The sequence below is a fragment of the Pseudorasbora parva genome, chromosome 7 (genome assembly GCF_024679245.1).
Source record: "Pseudorasbora parva isolate DD20220531a chromosome 7, ASM2467924v1, whole genome shotgun sequence".
NCBI classification, from domain to species: Eukaryota; Metazoa; Chordata; class Actinopteri; order Cypriniformes; family Gobionidae; genus Pseudorasbora; species Pseudorasbora parva.
This window is the reverse complement of record NC_090178.1, coordinates 29237444-29260345: the sequence shown is the minus strand read 5'-3', so window position 1 is coordinate 29260345 and position 22902 is coordinate 29237444. Positions and strand designations below refer to the sequence as shown.

Sequence of the window (22902 nt, the reverse complement as noted above, 5' to 3'; positions counted from 1 at the left end):
AGGTTTGTTTTCGCACGTCATGCAGGTCCAGCTGAGCTTCTGTTTATGTTTACTGATCAATGCTTATATGTGAATAAAAGCCTAAATTCAATCTGTTAAGATTTCATTAAAATATCTTAATTTGTGTTCCGAAGAGGAACATCTTACTGGTTTGGAACAACATGAGGGTGAAGAATTAATGACAGAGTTTAAATTTTGGGGTGAACTATCCCTTTAACAGATGGCATTATTCAAGTAACCTATTGTAGACGCCAAAAGAAGCTGGAATAGATAATAAAATTCATGGTCGTGGTTTAAATATATAATTATTAAAGGGATAGTTCACCCCAATAAAATTATTTACATTATTTACACAAATATATATATATATATATATATATATATATATATATATATATATATATATATATATATATATATATATATATATATATATATATATATATATATATATATATATATATATTTAATGAAATCTGAGCGATTTCTGTCATTCCATTGACAGCCTATACGCCACTACCACTTTCAGGTAGTAAAGACATAATAAAATAATGCATGTGATTCAAGTGGTTTAACCGCAGTTCTATAAAGTGATTTTATGAAGTAATTTTCATTTTTGGGTGAACTAGCCTTTAAGTCTTCCTAACTTAAGTAGTCTACTGAGTAAGCTATAGGCTAATAGTAATCTTAATAAGTAATATACTTAAGCCTTACCTCTGAAACATAAAATGTTTTCTGTTTTAAATTAAACTTGGCTGTAGGCCTAGGCTAACAAACAAGATTTTAATTCTGTTTTATTTTTATTTTTTTAATCATTGTTATTGTTATGTATTACAAATTGAATTGCATAACCTAACATATAGCTACATTATCTAGCTTGTATATAACTTTATTTTACAGTTTGTCCAGTAGAGATATAGCTAGGCTACTGTATTATGTTTGCACCACCCATAGGTCACTCAGTAGTAAGTGCGCAGTTACTGCAGATTATAATATTATTATTTTATGTTGTAATGCAACGTAAAAGCAAAAAAAGCAATTAATGGAAAGATACAAAATATGTGTTAGCAATCGACCTCATCGGTATTTCAAGTCAGATGTGTGGGCACGAAGTTTTCAGATGGTTGTTATTTGTGTGTAATGTAGCTAGTACATTAAATTAAATCTCAAATATTCATATATTACAAAATTTGGACACTTAATACCATTTTCCAATGAACGACGCAGGCTGGCCCACAATTCAATTACATCATTGCTCATCATTTCAAAGTCGGCCATCTCGGGTTAGATTACTCAATATCATATTCTAACGCACACACATGTTAGATTTAATGACTATCGTTGCTTTGATCCGCTCTTTGATGGTGTCGATAAAACAGCATCCGCTAGGGTGATAAATGTGCGTGTCTGTTTACATTTATCTTTTCTCGTGTTATTGGTGGGTAAATTTAGCTCAAGTTGCAGGCATCAGCTCAGTAACCGAACATGTACAGCATGGTCATTCCTCTCCTCCGTCTCCCCTCATCGGTGAACTTGGGTTGTGGCTATCTGGGTACACAATGTACGACCATGCTTTTGATGTAAAACAACTGCGCAAGAGACGGAGAGAAACAGGGGGGCTAAGAGAAGAAGAAGGGGGGACGTGAGTATCGTGTGGTGTTGCACAATGTTCATCTTCATGGGTCCTTCGCTTCGCGCAATGGATACGCAACATCCCTCCATTTATCGTTTCAGCTCGTTGCGCACACTTGTAAATTAGCTGCTCCTTTTCTTGAGATACGTCCTCTCTGCAGCTCGGGTAAGTCATTTTTCATTTCGAGAAGCAATGTGAAATTGGTTATTATTGTTTTCTTAACCCTCCGACTAGTTTTAGAGAACATTTTCGGAGTGTACTACACCCGTTGCTTAATAAAAATGTAATTCGAAACGGGACCATCATCTGCGAGGCCCTCGCGCATGAATACGCAGACACTTTTTATCGTAAACATACGCGCGTGCATTATCGCAAATACAAATTAAGATATTCAAATAAAAACGCCGTAATTAACGGTAAACAGATAGAAATAGCTGATACTAGATTAGAAAGATAAGTCGCGGTCTTCCTATCCCATTTTTGCTACTTTCCCGAGAACTTTATATCGATTCTGTCCTCGCGCTGTCGATCGTATTGACATTACTCCGTTTTCTTTTCACTGGAAAACCTGTATCTTTACATTCTATCTACAGGGAGGGAAGCAGTAACTTATTCTACCAGCTACTTTTAATGTCCCATCAATCAAGTCGTCTTCACACTGACTGCATTGACATGCTGTGCTCGTCTGCTCAAGCGCTAACCAACTAAAACATATTGCCATAGACACCTAATTAAGTGTCCATATCTCTGTTGCTTTTTCATTTAATGCTCCAGTTCTATGCTATTTTGGGATCACCAGGCTATATCTAGGTCACAGAGGAGCCCGTAGAATCGAAATAGCTTTATCCTTTTGTATTTTCAAATTTGGCAGATGGATTTGCGGGCAAATCACGGTCAGCTCTCTGAGTTTGCCCAGGGATTCTTGTCAGGGAGAAAAGCTTTTCGAAAGGGCAGTGCTCAGTGATGTCATCTTGTTTGCAACTCTAATGCACTCCACTGCTACTTTCACATTCCACCGATTAACAATATTTGGCTGGATCTGCTTAACAAGCGAAACAGAAGAGCTTAACAGTTCTGCTTGACTGACAAAGGCTGGTGTTAACCTGCGTAAGTGTACGTAAGACGACAGAATGTGTTGAACAGTATAAGATAACAGTTTGTAATGAGATAGCATACACAAACTGAAACATAGTGAAACCTAATAACTTCCTCATTGCACTTGACACTGAAGAGTTGGATTGAGAATAGGCTACATCATCCGAGTAAAAATGAATAAAAGGGACACTATTGAAAATGTGGGGAAATGAGAGGAGTAGAACGTGGAAAAATTCTAATTTAATTAGAGATTATTTTCTATGAGATTTTCACTTGCTTGCAAAGATTTGTATTAGCAATACCAAAATAAAGTTTTAAGCAAGGACATATGTTTTTGATTTACAGACAAACAGTGACTTATTTAACTGCACAGTGTGGTCTTGCTTTGAAAAGATGCCTTAAAGATGCCTTAAAGATGGGGTGTAAAAGAGAGAGCAAATTATATATTGAAAGACAAAACCAGCACCAAGAGAACAGAAAGGCTGGGAATAGATGGGGAAAGGAAACCTGTGGATAGACAGAATGCTGAGGCAGTACGAGAAAATGAATAATTATGGTAAATATTGAAAAGTAGGCTTATGTCCCAGGGAGAGAAAGACCCTCAAACGTCCTTCTCACTTTGCTTCTGAACTGTGCTACTAATAGCCACAGAGATCCCTCTTCAGCTCTGTAACACACACATCATTGTACTTTGCTCTCTCCTCTCCTCGGGCCATTTTTCTTTTCAAGCGTTCCATTGGGATTGTTTTCTTAGCACCAAATCCTAAAGGAGGAGTTGAGAAGATTGCACTCAGCATGTGAAATGCTGTTGGAGTTTGTATTCTTAATAAGAATTAGCAAAGACTGAAACAACGTGCAAAGGGTGTTACTTTTACTATCTAAAACGGTCCCTTAAACACTACACAATATGAGTCAAGACAAAGACTGAGAGATTAGGGTGGGACACTTTACCTTACAGTTAGACAAAAGGTGTATCCGTGGATAGAAATTTTGATATTAGAAATGCTTTGACAGAGTACAGTCAACAACCCACAGATGTCTTAGGCTACCGATCCTGGGCTTTATTAGTGTGTTCCTCCCTGGAGCCTGGAGGTCAGCCGCTGGATTTTATGGGTCCCCTGTGCAAGTTAACGCACTGAGGTCATCATGCGGAATCTTCCATAGAATGAGCTCACTCTGTGTGGGAAAGCACCTGCCTTTCAGACAACTCAAAACAGAGTTTCAGCCAGCTTTCTGCAATTGCTGGGGATTTTTATGTGGGTATGTCCCAAAGGAAGTCGTATATAGAATACTGAGATTTTAATTAGTTTTTATTGTAGAGTTAATTTGAAAGTAGACCTGGCTAACCTACTTCTCTTCACATTTACTGTACACGGATACAAAATATTTTGTGGTTAAGTACAGAAAAAACAAATATAATTTATACATGAAAAATTTAGCACAGATAAGAATTTTAAAAGTAAGTAACTTCTAAATTATTACTCAATTCAAGTATGCAGAAATTAAATCGTAATTATCAACATTATAAAATTAAGTAAAATTACTAAAGTTTTCTCATGGTGTTCTCATCATGCACTGGGGTTTGAATAATTAATTAGGTTGATTTTTTCGCTGTTTTCCAGTGCTGTTACATTGTTTTATCATAGCTTTTGTTGTTAGGTTTAGTAACTTGCCATTTTGTGACATTTGGAGTTCAATTGCTACTCAAAATGACACAGTCATACTCAAACACGATCCAGCAAATGTTACCATCAGTGTGTATTGAGATCTGTCTTCAGGTTCCGACGTGTTACTTCTATTATGCAGATATGGTATTTACACAATATCTATTGTGTTATTTACATAGATATTTTTAAGTAAAGATGTGCAAAATGTGAACAAAAATGTGGTTTAATTCAATGTTACATTTTTTTAGTAAATTGTACTTCAAAGGAAACTTCAACTAAGTTGAAATTACTCAACCTTTTACTGGCCAGGTTTAAATTACTTATTGTCTTTGTTAAATTTACTTAAATTAGTTAAGTAGAGTTTACTTAATTGTGTAATTTACTTTAAAATTAGGCAATTAATTAAGTAAATCTTACTTATAGTTTTTTTTTCTGTGTAAAAGCTTCCTTTAGAGTTCAAATTGTTCATTTGACACAATCATTTGTTATATTAAAGAACTAAACAGTGTTAGATAAAGCTATCTGGGTTTTTTAAAGATGAATTCTTCATCTCATGCATCATAATACTCATTGAGCTGCCCTTCTATTACACCAAATTTAAGTATTCTGAACTGCTCTGACAGGGCAACAAATAATGAAGCTAAAAATGTGCATGGCTTATGGGAGCAGATAAATCAATGCATTTCTAAATCAACAAACTAATGAAAGTAGTAACAAGACATTCCTCCCATCTTCAATAAAAAAAAATAGGTATTGTTAGTCGGAGCCAATAGCCTAATGGGCAGCGCTCTGAAATGTGGCGAGATTTTTTTGTTTGAGTCCCAGATCATGGTCCTTTCCCAATCCCACCCTCTCTCTTTACTTAATTTCTCCATCTATATATTTATCTAAATAAATTATTTTGTTGTTGCTCTTGTTTGTTTGTTTGTTTGTTTTAGTTCAGTAATCAGGAAAATATTGTGTTCTACACTGTAATTTTTGTTGTTGTTGTTGTTGTTGGTTTAACTTAAAAAAGTAAGTAACCTGGTTGTAACATTTTGAGTTTATTGAAATTAAAAATTTTAGTTGATACAATGAAGGAAATTTGTTTAATAAATAGAAACTAAAGATACATATTATTGTATCTGAACCACATAAAAATTCTGATAAATCATGAAAATAGCACTATTTGGCATGTTTCACTGCGTCATCAGAAATAACACAATTACCCAATATGCTTACAAAATCTTTTAATAATCTTTTAATAAAGGTTGTCGAATCTCAAAAAATGTTCATTGTATTAACTAACTCAAAATTTTAAGGCAACCAGGTAACTTTTTTGTAAATAATGTTTTACAGTGTAGAAATACAGCATAGAATTTCACACTGCAGGACGTATACTTCTAAAAGTATTTTGTGTCAGCTACTAAAAAACAGATTCCATTAGCATTTGAATCGGCATGTTCAGAGCCAGCTGCACATGCTTTAATAATCCATGTCTCTAAATTGAGCACTAAGTATTTGAACTAGTCAGTCACAGCACTAGCTCAGGTAACTCAGCGGTTGAGTGTAAAGTTGCAATGTTGAAATGTGTAGAATTTTCTGTTGTATCGCCTGCATAGTGTACACTTTGTGCTGAGCTGTTCTGATGAAACATTTTGAATGCTTTGTCATATTATGTGAAACTGAGTAAACTGTGACTAATGTCTGTCTCTATCTTGTTTTTACTTTATAGCCCCTTCCATTGCACCAGTACCTTATTACTCTCTGAAGTCAAGTGAGATATAAAAGAGTATTAAATAAGACTGAAAAAACTAACATTATCTTTTTGCATAAGCTGAACATTTATTATTGACAAAACTGTGTAGTCAAAGTACTTCTCCCATAAACGTCTACTACTCTGAAAGTTCAAATGGATAAGAAAAAGCAAAAGACAACGCATGCACCAAGACTGGAGAAAGAAGAGAGGACAGAAGACAGAAAGAGGATGAGGAAAACCAAAGGGGCTGAACCAGAAGCTTCCTCAAAAAGTACTAACAGCGAACTTGAGCACCAGCAGCAGACTAGACTGAGGGAGTTAACACTTACAAAGTCTGACCAGTCAGATGGAAATGTAAGAATGAAAATAGGGGTTGGAGCAAAACGGACAAAGAAGCCTCCAAAGAGCCTCGAGAACTTCATATGCAGGCCCACAATTAGGATCTCTCAAAGGCTTGCACATGGAGATGGTCATATTTCATGTGGAGGTGACGTCTCCAGTTCTGAGATCAGAGTGGGCAAGCAGCCTTTTCGAAAAAAAGATAGCAACAATTCCACTTCTCCTAAAGGTTCCACAAGGATGAATCCCCCACTTCCCACTTCATCCAAAAAAGGTGAATCTACACCAGACATTACGGCCTCTAAAAAGGTAAGTCTTTCTTTAATTTTCTTTATTTCTTTCATGCTTTAATTCTAAAGTTCTTTAAAAATATAGTGCCAAATGATTGTTACTATTTCTGTCTGCATCTTGCCATTTTTAGCCACCAGCAGTTTGACAGTTTTGATCTATTTTTACATCCCCTCATTTATAACACGCATCTATTTTGTCTTTTTTCTCACTCAGAGTCAGATCTTATTTTCTCGCTCTTTCTCACTCCTTTTTTTGTCCACTCTCCCACATACTGACAAATAGGCAGTTGTAAGTCTTCCATCTTTGCTCTCTTATTCATTTTTGTTGGTTCTTATGACCAGGACACATTTACTGGAAAGCCTACAGCTAAATACATTCCTATTTGTTTTATTTTTTGCTCAAGTGTTATAAGCCATGTCTAATTCACTCAGATCCTTCTAACAAATCCTGATCATAGTAACATGGAATGGATACACTAAACTAGTAATAAATAAAAATGATTGCAAACCTTATTTAACATTAGTGATGTGCTTTTATGAAATGTCTGTGAAACTGAGTCAAAGCCTGTCAAAGTCATCATGTAATGAAAACTGCCAGAAGCCTATCTGCCTGTCCAGGTTGCCTTTGATTTCATTTTAATGGATATTTTGGAGAGACCTGAATTAGTAATTCTACTACTTGAATTCAGTAATTCTACTCCCAGACCTGAATTACTGAAAATCTTCAAATATTTCCTAATGAATTCTAGTCTGCATATGTCCTTTCTTTCAACAGATTCCATCAAAAAACACAAAGAAGACTGACTCAAAGTCATTATGCCCATCAGATGGGCCTTCTTATGCAGTTCAACCACAGACAGATAGCAAAGTACCACTTTCAGACAGAAAAACCTCCTCTACCTTGCTGAAGCAGACATATTCACCTCCAGCTGCACCTTCTCCACCCTCCTCATTACAACAGAACTCCAGTCCACATGACAGCACACTAATTTTAAATGCTCAAAAAGAAAAGGGTAAAGATCTCCCAACTGGAGAAGTAATGACTTCCACCCTCAGATCAGAAGGTTCAAAGGTTATGACTCTGAATGCTCAGACGTCTCAGCAGACTTCTTCCAGTCTTGAAAATGAAATCACATCATTTCCAATACCATGTAATGAGAATTCACTAAAGCAAACTCCCTGTCCTCCAAAAAAGACTTCTAGAATCAGGGAAAGTAATGTTGACAAGGTTTCGAATGCAAATGAGAAAAAGGATGGTGATTCTTCATGTTCCAATAACATATGTAACATCATAACTAACAATCATAGTAAGGACAATGGTTTAATGCATCAAGCAAGTCCCTCTATCAAGACACATCTGCTCCTTCCTGTTTCAGATAAATCTGCTGAATCAGTAACTCCTGTGAACAGCACTTGTACGAAAGAATTACTGGAGAGCAGAGAAAGAAGCAAGAAGTATAATGAAAGTGAAGTCATAGATGACACCACAAAAATGACCGTGGAACCCGCCCTCATTGTTGCTGTCCAGCCAAATGATGGCGGCAGGATAGGGCATATTTTTGATAAGAATAAGAAAAGAGATAGGCATAGTTCAAACCAGGAAAAAGATGTGCAGTGTTCCTCTCAAACTTCCAGCTGTGCAGATTCTCAGTTTAACAGTTCTGTTCTAAGTGACGAGTCATCTTTACATCCCAAACAAAATACCATCTCACAAAAAAAACAAAAAGCTGTTCAGAGGACAAAGGTGGCAAATAAAGGAGAGAAGATGGATCTTGTGAAAACTGCTAATGTTAGTTCCACTGCCTTTAAAATTATACCTCAAAAATCAAAACCTATAAAAGGAAATTCCATGAAGTCCTCAAAGGCATTGGCATCACAGCAGGGTAAACCAAGACCAGTTGGACGACCTCCTAAATCTAAACAACTGCAACATTCATCCCCCAAATCAGAAAACTCCCTTGAGCCCCCTCGTAAGAAAAGGGGTCGTCCAAAAATCATCCGGTTGGATGAGTCTCCTCAGGAAAGTAAGTCTCAGAAGTCTTCTACTAAGCTCCCGATACTTGAACACTCAAATTTACCTGATCCAGAGGATGGACTGAAACTTCTAAAGCCAACACCCAAAACACAAGTTCATCTCAAATGTCCCTCATCTGTGCATACAAAGAAATCTAAATCACAGAACTCATCATCTGGGAAGAAGGGGGCTGAAGGAAAACTCAAACCCTCCTTGTCCAAAGCTAGAGATGCTCAAATCCGCCGCAAACGAAATAGGTTAATAATGAAGACAATTATAAAAAATATCAATAAGATGAGAGTGAAGAAGAAGGATAAAGTACTCACAGAGTTTCTTTCTGGCCAAAGTCAAAGTTACCCAACTGATTTTGCTCAGAAGAATAATGAAGAGGATGCTGATTGTTCAGTTTCAGATGGTACACACTCTTTATCCTCACTTCTTACATCTTTTGGGGCAAAACTTGGTCCACAAATTAATGTCAGCAAACGTGGGACTATCTACATAGGAAAAAGGAGAGGTCGTAAACCTAAAATTCAAAGGGAAACTTCTGGCCAAGACTCTGGCCGTGTTCTGAGTCAGAAGTCTCAGCAAGTCTTGACAGAATCTTCAAATCAGTTGAACTCTTTGTCCACTTCTGGTGAACATAGCCATTCATTTAATGGCCAATCTGCTTTGCGCAGCTTCCCCTATTCATTTAAACATCCCGAGTCCCCTTCGCCCACTATCAGTTCTTTCCGGAGAAAGCTTCATCCTGGCAACCATGAATATAATCAAGATTCTGCTCCAAAATTAACCAGTTCCCAAAAGGTTAAAGCAGTGCCTGAAGAGAAATCTAAATCTCCCTCCTCTTCACAGTCAGCCCCACACCCTTCGGCCACATCCCAGTTAGGCTCTGTAAGAATTCAAGATCACAGAACAGCACACCTTGCACGATCAGTATTGGAGCATAAGTGCCATAGAAAAAGTCACAATTGCTTTAGCCATGATAAGACCAGGAGACATAAACACAAATGTAAGAAAAAGTATCTTCAACTCAGGGCAAAAAGGCAAGACCCAGCCTTTCTGGCAGAGGTTGAGGAGTTAGTGGTCAGACTTAGTGAGATTCATATTGTGCATCATATATCATCACGGGGGTGCGGAGATGATGAAAAGGCTGGAAGAAAGAGTGGGAAAGGTAAAGCTCATGTTCTTCAGTGTCTGCCGCAAAACCTTCACCATCCAACAATGTTTCAAATCAATTTCAGTGGTTACTACTCACCTCAGTCAGACTTTTCCCATGACTCTCTGCATTATGTTGGAATGGCAGATTTTAAAAGGAACAACAGATGCCCCTCACAACCAGGTGAACATATTGTTACACATTGTCCGGTAGTGCACAAACTTGGCTTTCCACTGTCAGGAGGTGGATGTTACCACTCGCCCTACAAAATGCCACTCTCTACTACTTCATTTGGTTTTGGACTTTATAGCGGATACCCTCCATCTGCAACTATATACCCTTCGTCACCTTTTTTACCCTCTTATGTGCACCCCTACTCCAAAAATCCAATTTTAAGCCCATCAAAGTTCCATAAAAGGAAGCACAAATTTCTGAAACGTGACTCTGTACTTTGTAGCGGGAAACCACAGGCGACCTACGCTAATGTCACATCGCATTCCTCTAGTGACTGGTTCAGTAGAAATAGCTGGCAAAGGAAAGACAATGGAGAGCAAGGTCGAGATAGAAGATTTGTGGATGATAGGCTAAGAGAAAGAGAAGGAACAGAGGGTTTACTTGGACAAAGTAAGCTCAGAAAAGACCATTTTAGAAGGGGTCTGTCCTCAAATTCCCCCTGCTCTTCCTCAACACCCTTAAAACAAACAGACAAACACAAAACTTCACCACTTTCATATATAGGACCTGCACACCTGAGACCAATATCAAAAGTTAGGTGGGCAGAGCATCAGCAGCCATGGAGGTGGCAAGAGCGCTTTCAGGTAGAGCAGAGGAACAGGGGCTTAAACCAAGAAGCTGGGTCAGGGTACCAGGAGGATGATGATGAAGGTGATGAAGACCTACAATCACCTCTCCTAGTAGACAGAACAAGTCACCATCGTGCTTTCCTGAGGAACCCCAACCTTGCTAGCAGTGGGTACAGTCGAATGACAGGCCAAAGGAGTACTGATGGAGATCAGTGTGCTTCAAGAAACTTAATGAGACCTGGAAGCTCAATGATGAAGGAGTCTTGCTCGGCTGGAGGCAAAAAAACGTCAGGTAAGATGGCATGAGATTATTTTATTTGTTTGTTTGTATGTAACAAACAAATGTCACTGCTTGGGTGACATATTAGGGAAGACATTATTTATTTAAGGATACAACCTAGCGTTTTTTGGCTTTGAAAAGTTCTATTTAGTATCCTTTTGTTCCTATTAACAAAATTAGATGCTTGTGGAAATAATTACAGTCTTTGAACTGTGAAATAAGACTAATTTATTATAGGTTTAAAAGTCTATGGTCTTATTTATCTCCCACAGTTTTACTGGTTAGGTACCAAAATGGAGCTTGATTTTGCTCTGCGTGTAATTGGCTACACAGATTTTCCTTGGCAGAGAATCTGTTTATTAGTTCACTGAGAGGTATATGGTCTCTCTTGTGTGTAAATATTATTATGTATTAGCTCTACACATTATGTGTTATTCTAGCATTGATGTTGCTATCATTATTTAGTTGTTTTGTGTTATGTTCTCTTGGATAGCTTAAGATGAAGAGATTGAAACCGCAACATCTGAATAGGTTTTGAATGCCTTTATGAATCTCATATTTTAATGTAACTGTGGTTAGTTGTCCATATAGCACCAGTTGAAAACGTGATTTATTGCCAAGTTAAATTGAATTTTATTTTTGTTCATACCATGGATATTTGTATTTTGGATCTCAAGCCTGTGAAACTGTGAGTCTTTTTCTCTTCAAGTACATACCTTTAGGGACAAAAGCAATGCATATTTGGCTTATTTGCATTGCTGAAAACATATGGTAAGAAATAAATGCCAGCATGCTAAGAACTTCTCACAGCAGGAAGACTGGGACATTTGGTCTTTGTGCATGCAGCTTTTACTGTTTATTAAGAATACCTGCCCATCAGGGGGACTTTATAGAGGAGGAGGCTGCCACTGCCGCAAAAATAAATAAATAAATTGAATGAGAAAATACAAAAATTGCAGGTATAAAAATAAAACAATAATACCTAACATGAGATCAGATTAATCTTTCAAAAGCAACAATTTCCAACAGCCTTCAGAGTGTCAGGGTTATGTTTATGTCTGTTAGTTTCATTGTGTTTCACTCCCATTTTGCCTGTGTTCCTTGGTCTTTAGTTTCTGACTACGGTGTGTTTATTTACACTAAGTGAAAATAGTCTGACTGATATCTGGTTGGGCCAGACAAAATTACGGAAGACACCTGACTGTGTACAGCAGCAATAGTGTAGGGGTGAGGTATGTGGTAGTGTTATCAGTTAGGGTTAAAGTTAAGTTTAGGGAGGGCTTTATTGCCCCAATAAATTGCCATTGTTTAATCATTTTAATAAGTATAATAATTTATTCTCTATGTTATTATTGCATAACATTAATGACCCTCGACAGTGAGGTGCAAATAGTATGTCAATAGTAGAAATATCATCTAACTACTATTTACACTTATTGCAAAGAAAATACTGGTATTTTAATATAGTTTAAATAGAATCATTATTTTCACTCAGCAGATCAAGAATTGAATGCTATTCAGATCAAGCAGATCAAGAAGTAAGAAATGCTGCTATTTACACTCAGTGGCATAAATAATATCTATCATTATTCGCACTTAGTGTATAATAAGAACTTAGGCATGGTTTTACAGACAGGGCTTAGATTTACCCAGTATTAGGCCCTGGTTCAATTAGGACATTTAAGTCGATTTTCTAAACGTGCCTTCGATTTTTATTTATTTATGATTAATTATTTATTAATGTTTATTTTTCTGAATCTCATGCGTCGCGTATCATGCCACATGTGTGACAGAATACTGGACCCAGATAACATCTTTTTTGTAATGGACTTGCTGGCTGTCTAACTGTCTAACTGCTCTGCCTAGAACAGAAGGAGTGAAAACTTGAGGACCACACCGAGGACTTTTTAGATCTTGCGTGCCTCCCACACTATCATGATCGCTTGCTTTGTGTGTTTTATTATACCAGCCTTAGTGAGTGATCCAAGGCACGCCTGTCCATTGTTGGTCCTCAGGTGATTGGCCAGAGCCCACCACAGACATGAAGCCCGAGTCTGCTATGATTTCAGCGCCAGATGGAATAAAAACTGAGGCAATCATCGCCCTGGAACTTGAGCCCTTTGGATTGTCTGACCAGGTGTACGAGCCAGCTACACTATCCATCACTGTAGGTGTCCTTGTGGAGTTTGAGGGCATGGAGTGGAACCACATACATGCTCTTATTGTTGAGAGGGAGCTTCAGCTGGCCCATTACATGATATAATCAGGAACTGGAAGAGGGTATTTCCCTGTATCTCCTGTCTCTATTGGTCCGGCGATGCTCCAAGTCTCCACCTTGGCTCCTCCCTCCTTTGGCTCCACCTGTGACCAACATCCTAACGGCTTTACCAGGCTCCCTCATCCCTCCTGCTCTGCCTTGGTCAGACATCACTCTGTCTGCACCATGGCTCTGTCGGGCTCCTCCTTGGTCCTCAATCCCACTGTACTCTGGTACCCTGGCTTCACCTCGGACGCTCGGGCTGCAGCTTCGTCCTTGGGGTCCAGATCCATCGGTTTCCCTTGGTCTCATCGGCTTTTCTTGGGTCTCCACTTCCATCGGCTCTGTCTCTGTCTGTCGCCTCCCTGGATAAAACTCAAATTCTCCTCCATGGGTCCTCCCTCCTTCAGCTATGTCATAGGCCTTTGTCCTAACTGTGGTCTGGGTCACCGCCTGGCTACTTCTGCTTTCCTCCTTGGCTCCTCCCACACTCATTACCTCCCTGGTTTCTCCCTCCAGCATTTCCAGTTTCCTACTCTCCCTCCTCTGTTGGACTCTCTTAGTTTGTTTAAAGCCCAGGACACACGAAGCCGACAGGGGTGGTGCTTAATGCCAGGTTATGTCTAAGTCTGTTCGTTTAGCTTCTTTGTGTCTTGGTTTAATTTTTCCTCTTCCCGTTTTGCCTGTGTTTGGTCATTAGTTTCTGATTGATCCTGCACCTGTCTCTGTTCTGGTTAATTAACTCTCCCTGTGTATTTAAGCCCTTAGTTTCTTTTTTTCTTTGTCCGGTATTGTTTATAGTTTAGGTTGTGTTCTCCTGAGTTTTTTTCTAGATTTGTTATTAAAACCTGATAATTTCTCTGAATCCTCCTGCATTGTGCGCATCATTAGAGCCACACGTGTGACAGAGTTCAGAAGCATAATTTTTGCAATCCTTAAGTTCGTCTTGTTCACGTCATTGAGGTGTACAAATGAAACTTTCCATCAGAGTAGGTGATGCCTTCATTTGGTAAGACTTACTGATAACCTGGTCAATTCAATGATTCCGGGCGTATCTGTAACACTGGGTTCGTTTACATGCACGTTCTTAAGCCGATTATGCCAAATAAGCCGACAATGAATATGGTCATGTAAACGCGGTAACCTGTTTTCTTTTATCGGAGTAATGTCATAAACGGCGTAAGCATAAACCGGTCGGAACAGGTAGTTTTTTGCCTCTTACCTCGATTTCGCGCTGCATGTAAACACATTAACCTGCTTTCTGTCGGCTTATTGAAGTGCGCATGTGTGATAGGTGACAAAAACGCAAATTTAGAGCAGATTTAAACGCATCCAGACAGAGCGAGCTAGTGTTTTGCATGAAATAAGGACATACATCATAAACGCAGACTCGTTTAAAACCCAGAAAATTGTAAAGATGTGTTATTCTCATCACATGCAGCAGAAGTAGAAGAGGTTCAGTCAAAACGCTACATAACTGCATAAGGGATAATATGAGCCGTAAATCTCCCGCTGACACGGTGCACGCTTTATTTAACATCACAACTGACGTAAAATTTTAAAAATTTAGAGTCAGATATATGGACATTATTATTACACTACAAGGAAATAACCCGGTTCATAAATAGTCATGTAAACGCTGTTTACTTGCGTTGTCCGTTTACTGCTTTGCATGTAAACGGGGAAAACTGGTTATTTCAATAAGCTGATTTTTTGTAGTTATCAGCTTACTGGTGTGCATGTAAACGCACCCAATGTTAATGACTCAGGAGTGAGGGAGGCTGGAACTGGTGAATGTTTAACATAACATTTTAATCACAAAATAAACAACAAAATGAAAGTAAAATGGAAGCAATGACAAACGACTGCCACATATAACAAAACATCATCAAAAATGTTCCAGGCCTGGTCCTCTCTCCTCCTTCACTGTTGTCACTTATCCTTTTATCCTTCCATAGCTCCTCTGCGTGACTTGAAATCAGTGTGACGGCCCTCGCACAACCAGCCTCATTTCGTTCTAATGGCTCTTGGCTCCACCCTGCTTGCAACACTTACTTTATCACTTCATAACTTGGCCTGTCTATAAAATAGTTATGTTATCCAACAGCAGTTCTGATTTAATTAGGAACCTGACCTGTTTGACATAAAGACTGCGACCTGAACCGCACCCACATTAAATCTACTACATCATGTAGACAAAGAATATTTATTTTCTCATGTAACACAAGTAATCAAACTAACATTAGGCATTGCGTTAACTTGAATTGATAATCTGTGAGTAACAAGCATTATGTTACTGCTTGCTTGTTGATAATCCTTTTAGTGTATATACCTATTTTGTCAATGGAAAATTAATCTGTAAAACCTAAAACCAGAGGAAGGGATTTTCCTTCTGCCTAATAATGTAAAAAAGGCTACTAGCAAATCAGGATACCGTTTCTAAACAAATAAAAATGTTTCCTGATTTCCTTAATGAAATACCAACTCTTGCAAGGAAGTAAAAGAATAGTGTTAACATTTCCTCAAACATAATCTTAGCTTCATGGTTCTCTGTAATGAAATCCTTCTTTAGAACCGCTTTGCTGTTGTTGTTTAATTTCTTTCACCAGCAAACAAAATCAAAACACTCATTTTGTGGATAAATGCTTAAACTAAAGTACTACCGGGATTTTTTAGTCTAAGCAGCACTGTTTTTTTTCTGTCATGCTGACTTTGTATTTTCAGTGGACAAGGATTCAAATAGGGTATCAAAATTGCTTTTACATTTCTGAAGTATGAAAGTGCTTATTTATATGTAAACGTACGCTTTAATCTTAATGCTTGACATTTGAGTATTTCTGTAAAAGGGAACCACCCAGATTTCTGCTATACATTTAACCGTTATGAATTATATGCTTATTCTGTCATGTTCCTGCCAAAGAATTTCCATTTAAGACTCTGCCATAGAACTTCTGTCAGCCTGTGGCCAAAACAGTCTGTTTGATTTGGAAAGGGTGAATGAGAAAGAGCAGGCATTCAGCAGCGGTAAGGAAATGTGGTGATGCTAGTGGAAAAGATGAAATTTGAGCATGGAAATCTACAAGTGAAATGTGACAAATGATTGACAGAAAGAACAGGGGAAAGGAAGGAATGTTTTTCTAAGCGAAAATGAATATATGGCAATAACACGTTTTGTAATCAGAGCCAGATGTGCCCTAAAAATGCCACTCTTTTGTATTTACTCTGCCTAAAAATGTTATTAATGCTAAGTATATCTGATATATCAGATGTTAATGTGTCCTCGCACTTTCTTTCAGAGGTGGATATTTTTTTTTGTAGTCTAGGATTGGCTGTCATCAGAGACTAGAAATAGATTCTTTGTAGATAGCTGAAAAAAACAAGTACCTAGGCCATTTTCTCTTTCTCTGTCTCTCACTCACTCACTTTCTTCCTTCCTTTCCATCTCTCAGAGAAGTTTTAGAGAGATAACAGGAATGTGATTTTATGCAGCCTTTATGCTCACTGCCTGTCTTTATATGCTGTCAAATTTGTTATTTTATCATTCTAGTAAAGTCTGTTCAAGCACACACCCATCTTCATCTCACAATCACAGTGCTGGGGACCTGGGGTATGGCTCGCTGTGGAATGCACTCCAGTGGAGCTCTGTGAAATTGATTTAGTGTTATATCTAAACTAACTGTACTGGTAGAGGACAGTAGAGGAATTTGCAGTGAAGGAGTAAATACTGGCAGTATAATTCCCACGGTCAGGATTATAGTAGTTCTCAAAAACACCTGCTTGATGTCTCACAGGTTCTTAATGTTTCAGTATTGATTTAAATATAATAATAATTCATGATGATGACTTGGTCATCTTCAGTAACAGGAAAGATATTTCCCTTCCTTTCATTCGCTCACTGTAATTGTCATTTGTACCAACAGTAATTGTAATCATTGTGACATAATTGTAATTACAGTGCCTGTGTAGGCTGTGCTAAAACAATCCAAAGTTGTTCAAACTTGCTTGCTCTGTATTGCAATGGAAATCCAATTTTGCTGCGGGGATGTGGGCAGAACTAATGAAATCTAAACTTAATTGAACACTGGGGAGTGAATTCACTAAATTATTGTCTCACAAATTGGGGTTGTGCCCTATATGCTCCATAACCCTGGACATTTACACAATAAAAAAATATAACTACAACATTAAATTACCAAGGACGATGGCTATAACTGTAAGTCTTAATAGTTAATCTAATTTTCTCAGTCTAAACTACAGCTATAACAATGACACAGAGAAATAATATGGTAATGAGATTACTTTCAGAATGATTTTTTTCCAGTGGATTAACTAAAAAAATATTCACCAAAAATATTCACACAAATATTATCCCACAAAGTAGTTTGAACAGACTCTCATTGTGTTTATTTTATTAAATGATTTAATCTAATTGTAGCTTTATTTATGAAATGCTGCCAGCTTTAAAGAGCAAGTTTAGGAACCTGACTCAAACTGACCTGCAATTAAGTGGAATTGCATAATGGAAGTTAAGCTCAGCATAGCTTTTTTTGCCCATTTGGGTATTACCTGATTTGCATAATTACGTTGGTGAAACTGGTTCTAAAATAACGTGGACAGCGTGTTCAATTTAAAGACGACATCAGTTGTTGCAATTAATTAGTAAATTTCTCTAATGTGGTTGCTCACATCTTTATTCTTCTCTTTCAGAGAGCTTCCAGCCTGGCGGTTCACTCTTCCGTGAGCACTATCCACATGCTAGTCCATCACTTAATGAAGGACAAGAGGGAGGAGGAAGAGAGAAAACAGCCAAGATCAGCAGAACACACTTTCAGACCAATGATATCAGGCTTTTTTCCTCCTGTTCTGCTACCAAAAACAGCCTATCTCATTTAAATAATTCTAAAAACACAACGAACAAGGGTACACTGAAACATGCCAAAAAGCCTCTCAGGAAAAAGAATCCCATAGGTCAACAGGTCACAGGAAGTGAGGTGAAGAGGAGGGGACCAGGTCGACCAAGGAAAAACCCTGCACCATGTTTTTTCCCAACTCTACCTTTACATCACGAAGTGACAGAGTGTCCTGCAAAACGGAAGAAAGGTGAAAGAGGTGATTACACAGTGCTCAATGCGATTGATGCCATGGCTCTACATGAGAAAAGGAAAAGAAGGGAAAAAAGAGATGAAGCTAAAAGCAACGAAGGGCAGGTAGATGAAGGAACAGATGTTGCTCTGAGCCAAGAGGCCTCACATTCAAACGCTGACACATCCTCACCTTCCCAGACCCCATTGGTGTCAGTAAACAGCCAATCAGAGAAGAGGTCTGCTGTGCCACCTGAAAAGAAATACGAGTGGGCGGGGCTTTACTCAAATGTCTATAAAAACGAGAAGTAAGCGAGCTCTCATGTATTTATATACAAGTCTTAAGAATATTTATTTAAATGCAGCATTATTTACAGAGCTCTCTACAAAGAGCTTGACAAACCATTGGTCTGTTTGTTTACTCTGTCCAGGCCCATGAGTCTGTCCTCTCCAGTACATACAGACTGCCTTGAGTATGATCCTGAAGAACATGAGCACGGCCTGCTTCCTGCACCTATACACGTAGGTAAGTTTGTGTATGTGTGTGTGTGAGTTTAATGGGGTCATTTTGAGGTCACTATGAAAGTTGAACTGAAAGTAAGAAATTATCTCTGTCATAATCAGTCCATAATGAGCTGGTATTAAATTAAAGAATCTAGAGCTCTTGGTTCTGGCACACAAGTTTTGAAATGCTTGATTTGCTCATGAATAATAATCAAAGGTACACTATGTAACCTTTGGCCCTTTAGCGGTTAAATAAAACAAAACTGAATCCATTTTGTACAAAACCATTGTTTTGGTTGTGCTTTGTCTCTGCATGACTCTGCAGATGAAAATGGTTTATGGCGTCTGTGTTTAGGAAAGGATCTCAAACTGACAAGTTGAAGACTTTACTGTAGCTATACCCATTAATAGACACAGTACTTCCTTGAAAATAAATTCCAGCACAATGCTAAAACAACCATAAAAAATATTAGATTACACATTAGATAATGCTTTACAATGAACTCATATGGCAATTTATCTGTTCAATAAAATACCTTACTCACCTGTTAAGTAATAAAAAAAAGCCATCTCCACGTTGTCTTTATAACATTTCAAGTCCCTAGTTTCTCACCATCTCCGAAAAGCCAAGCCAATGTTGATTCTTGTTTTATTACGAGCTCTGTCACATTATCTTCTTGCCAGCAGATTCTCCTCTGTTTTGCTTCGTTTTTTTTTAAACGGGTGATTGGATGTTAGAGATTTAGTGTGCTCCATGTCAACCTTTCTAGCTTGTTGTAACTACTACTGATATGAGGAGACACACACAGGCAAGTAATGTATTTTGCACACAATTTCCTGTGAAAACCATCCCGCTGAGTTTAAAATAAAAACACTTATAACTAGCTAACTGTAGTGAATCAGGGTAAGACAAAAACATGTTTTGGAAGAAGTGTTGATTATGAATTGACTCATTTAATGTTAATTTTAAACACAAAAGTTACATTGTGTACTTTTAAGAAATTAGACAACCTTATTAGCTAATTATACTTACTATATTTGTCATAGTAGGATTCATCCATGTACTTTAAAGGAAACACTTTAAAAACAAATTATTATTAAAATGACAAACATATTTTTAAAATATGAAAATGCACAAAAAATTCAGTTTAACCATCACAAAAAAACCTACATTTTCAAATATTATATGTGAGATTTTCGAAAGCTGTGAGAGAACGACACGAGACCAGTGAATGGTTTGATTATGAGCATTCCTGTCATGAAACAAGAACGCCTATTGGGCGTTCCTGGTAGCGTCTCATCGACCAATCGCAATGAGTTTTTCAAGGCACACTGGGTATGATGTCATTTCATCTTCCGTATGCGTGATTTTTTCCCCAAACCAGTTCAGCGGGAATGCCCTGCAACCGATTCTAAACATTTTATTGGCCATGTCAGTCACAATAACGATTGCCTACACCCAACCCTAATCCCTAAACCTACCCACACAAGAAATATTCTGCATTTTTACATTTTCAAAAAAACATAATTTAGTACTTGTATAAATCCATTTACATTGTGGTGACACACACACACACACATAATGGTTAGTTTTCATGCGGAATCACATGCAGGGAGGTTGGTTCATTTAGGCGGAGTTTCACACGGAATCACACGGTGTAGACAAACATGCAGATAACTCAAAATGCATACAGATAATGTATGTTTACGCAAAGTTATGATGTCATGTTGCAAGATGCTGGATCTTATTTTGAAGCTTCTGTTTGAGGGAAAACTAACTAGCAAATGTTGAACATATTAATCCGGATGTTGAGAGCTTGCAGTTCAGCAGAAGAGGTAAGGAAGAAGGGGGCATTCCAGTCTACAAAAACGGTAACCCCCACCAGCACGATAACGCACATTTGTGGCCGCAATTGGATGATATTGGCTTCGCGTCACACCGGTCTCAGATCCCTCGCGTTGCTCTCTCAAGGCTCTCGCTCACCCTGCTTGTCACATTATAATATAAATTATTATTACTTATATTATTTTAAGTTGTATTTTATTTTACTGTATTTTTGATCAAATAAACACAGCCTTTGTGAACATGAGACTTTTTTTTAATGATCTCAGTGATTTTCAATCATTGTATTAACTCAAATATAATTGGTGTGTGTGTGTGTGTGTGTGTGTGTGTGTGTGTGTGTGTGTGTGTGTGTGTGTGTGTGTGTGTGTGTGTGTGTGTGTGTGTGTGTGTGTGTGTGTGTGTGTGTGTGTGTGTGTGTGTGTGTAACAGGAAAGTATCTGAGGTTGAAACGGATTGACTTTCAGTTGCCCTATGACATATATCAACACTGTGCACACAAAAAGGTATTTTTTAATTTGTTTTAAAAGCATAAAGCATGAATGGTCTGTCATCCTTTGTTGGCCCTTATGTCATTGTAAACCCGTATGTCTTTATTCTGGAAGAGAAAGGAGGGAATTTGGACGAACTTCTCTTTCTCTTAATTAGACTAAATCGACAAAAGGCCCATATGACTTGCATGCTACATTCCAAACCATTCATCTCATTAGTTCTTAAGAGTTTCAAATGACATTAGGACGAGTAAATTATGAATATTTTGGATTTTTTTTTTAGTCAACTATCCTTTTAAATATTGCCCTTTTATCACTGTCATGATATAATTGTGATAACCTCTCTGTTCCAATACAGCATCCTAAAAAGTCAAAGACTCCACAAAAGACAGCCCCGTCTAGTGAGTAGGCTTACCTGCTAATTTGTGTAAGCATGTTGGCGTGTTTTTTTGCATGTGTTGTTGTTTGTGTAGGTGTAAGGAAGCCTAAAGTAGCTGCGGAAAAACAGTTTCAGTTTCCTCTCACATGCTCTTATATGTATGGAACCCCATTTGTACCACACAAGAAAAAAATATCATGCAGTGGTAAATCATAATTATGACGGTCAAAATACAAAGTAAAAAGTCAAATTTATCATAATAATGAGATTTAAAAAGACATTGGCTCGAAATTATGACATCAAAATCCAATATGATGAGCCATGATGTCAAAATTATGACAAAATGACAAATTATGACATTAAAAAACAAATTTATGAGAATATAAAAATTTATGATCATTTGTATTCCATAATTATGACCTATAATTTTATTTTATATATGATAATGATCATTTTATTATGTTCTACCGTTTGTCAATTTTAGCATTTTATGTTAGAATTGTCGGAAATCAAAATCTTTTTATCTCATTTATATATTTTCATGTCATATTGTCAATTATGTATATAATAAATATTATGTCATAATAAAATTGACTTTTTATTATATTTAAACGTTTTATGTCATAATTGTGACTCAGAATCTCATAATTGTGCTTTTTATTTTTTGTCATAATTATTATTTACAAAAGTATTATTTTTTCATAGTTCTAAAACACTGCAACAACAAAAAAACATAACCAGCAAACAACCGCCACTTGGCCAATCAAATTTGAAGACTGGCACTGACTACTGTGTAATATTATTATATTTAAAATGGCTTTGTTCTCTTAATTAGTGAATACTGTGTAAACATTTTCTTCTTCGTCTCTTTGAGATGGGTCTGTTGATGTAATGTCTCACACTCAGACCGAAGACAGTTTCTGTAAACCTCATAAGCACAGTGTGACTCGTGACTGCATTTCTGACAGCATTAATGGGTAAATAAACACACATACACACATGTACGCAAGCACATTCACAGGCAAAACATCCATTGTTGAATTTAGTGGAGTGAATTTCTTTTGGCTGGCTTTTACACTTGGTTTTAGTTGTTTGTCTAAACCTTTTTTCTTTATCATAGAAATGTCAGCTGTAGACCAACTGCAGAGGAGGTTGGAGAAGGAGTCAGTGAAACAGACACTGATAATAAGCTTCCCAATCAATCTGACCCTTTTGAACAGCAGGTATATTCAGATACAGCTTCTTTCCTCTATTACTCCTGTTCATTAACAACATGCCTGAATTTGACATCATCATTGTGAATTAGTTTAAAGCACATGGTCAGTTGGG

The 22902-nt window shown here is 37.4% G+C and overlaps 1 protein-coding gene across 5 annotated transcripts in view; it reads left to right on the top strand.

The window, feature by feature from the left end:
* The first annotated feature begins 1274 nt into the window (after positions 1 to 1274).
* The window catches only part of LOC137083219 (histone-lysine N-methyltransferase ASH1L-like), a 31660-nt gene continuing 10032 nt past the window's right edge, over positions 1275 to 22902 (top strand). For 2 of the 5 annotated variants that reach the window (XM_067449003.1, XM_067449006.1), the window contains exons 1-9: positions 1276 to 1798; positions 6110 to 6781; positions 7538 to 11030; positions 17983 to 18664; positions 18788 to 18882; positions 21136 to 21209; positions 21553 to 21595; positions 22448 to 22550; positions 22694 to 22796. In XM_067449003.1, coding sequence (XP_067305104.1) covers positions 6287 to 6781; positions 7538 to 11030; positions 17983 to 18664; positions 18788 to 18882; positions 21136 to 21209; positions 21553 to 21595; positions 22448 to 22550; positions 22694 to 22796 — 5088 coding nt within the window. In that variant the 5' untranslated portion in view covers positions 1276 to 1798; positions 6110 to 6286. Of the gene's footprint in view, positions 1799 to 6109; positions 6782 to 7537; positions 11031 to 17982; positions 18665 to 18787; positions 18883 to 21135; positions 21210 to 21552; positions 21596 to 22447; positions 22551 to 22693; positions 22797 to 22902 lie in introns of those variants that run through there. The other 3 variants (XM_067449004.1, XM_067449002.1, XM_067449007.1) reach the window with 3 other exon arrangements.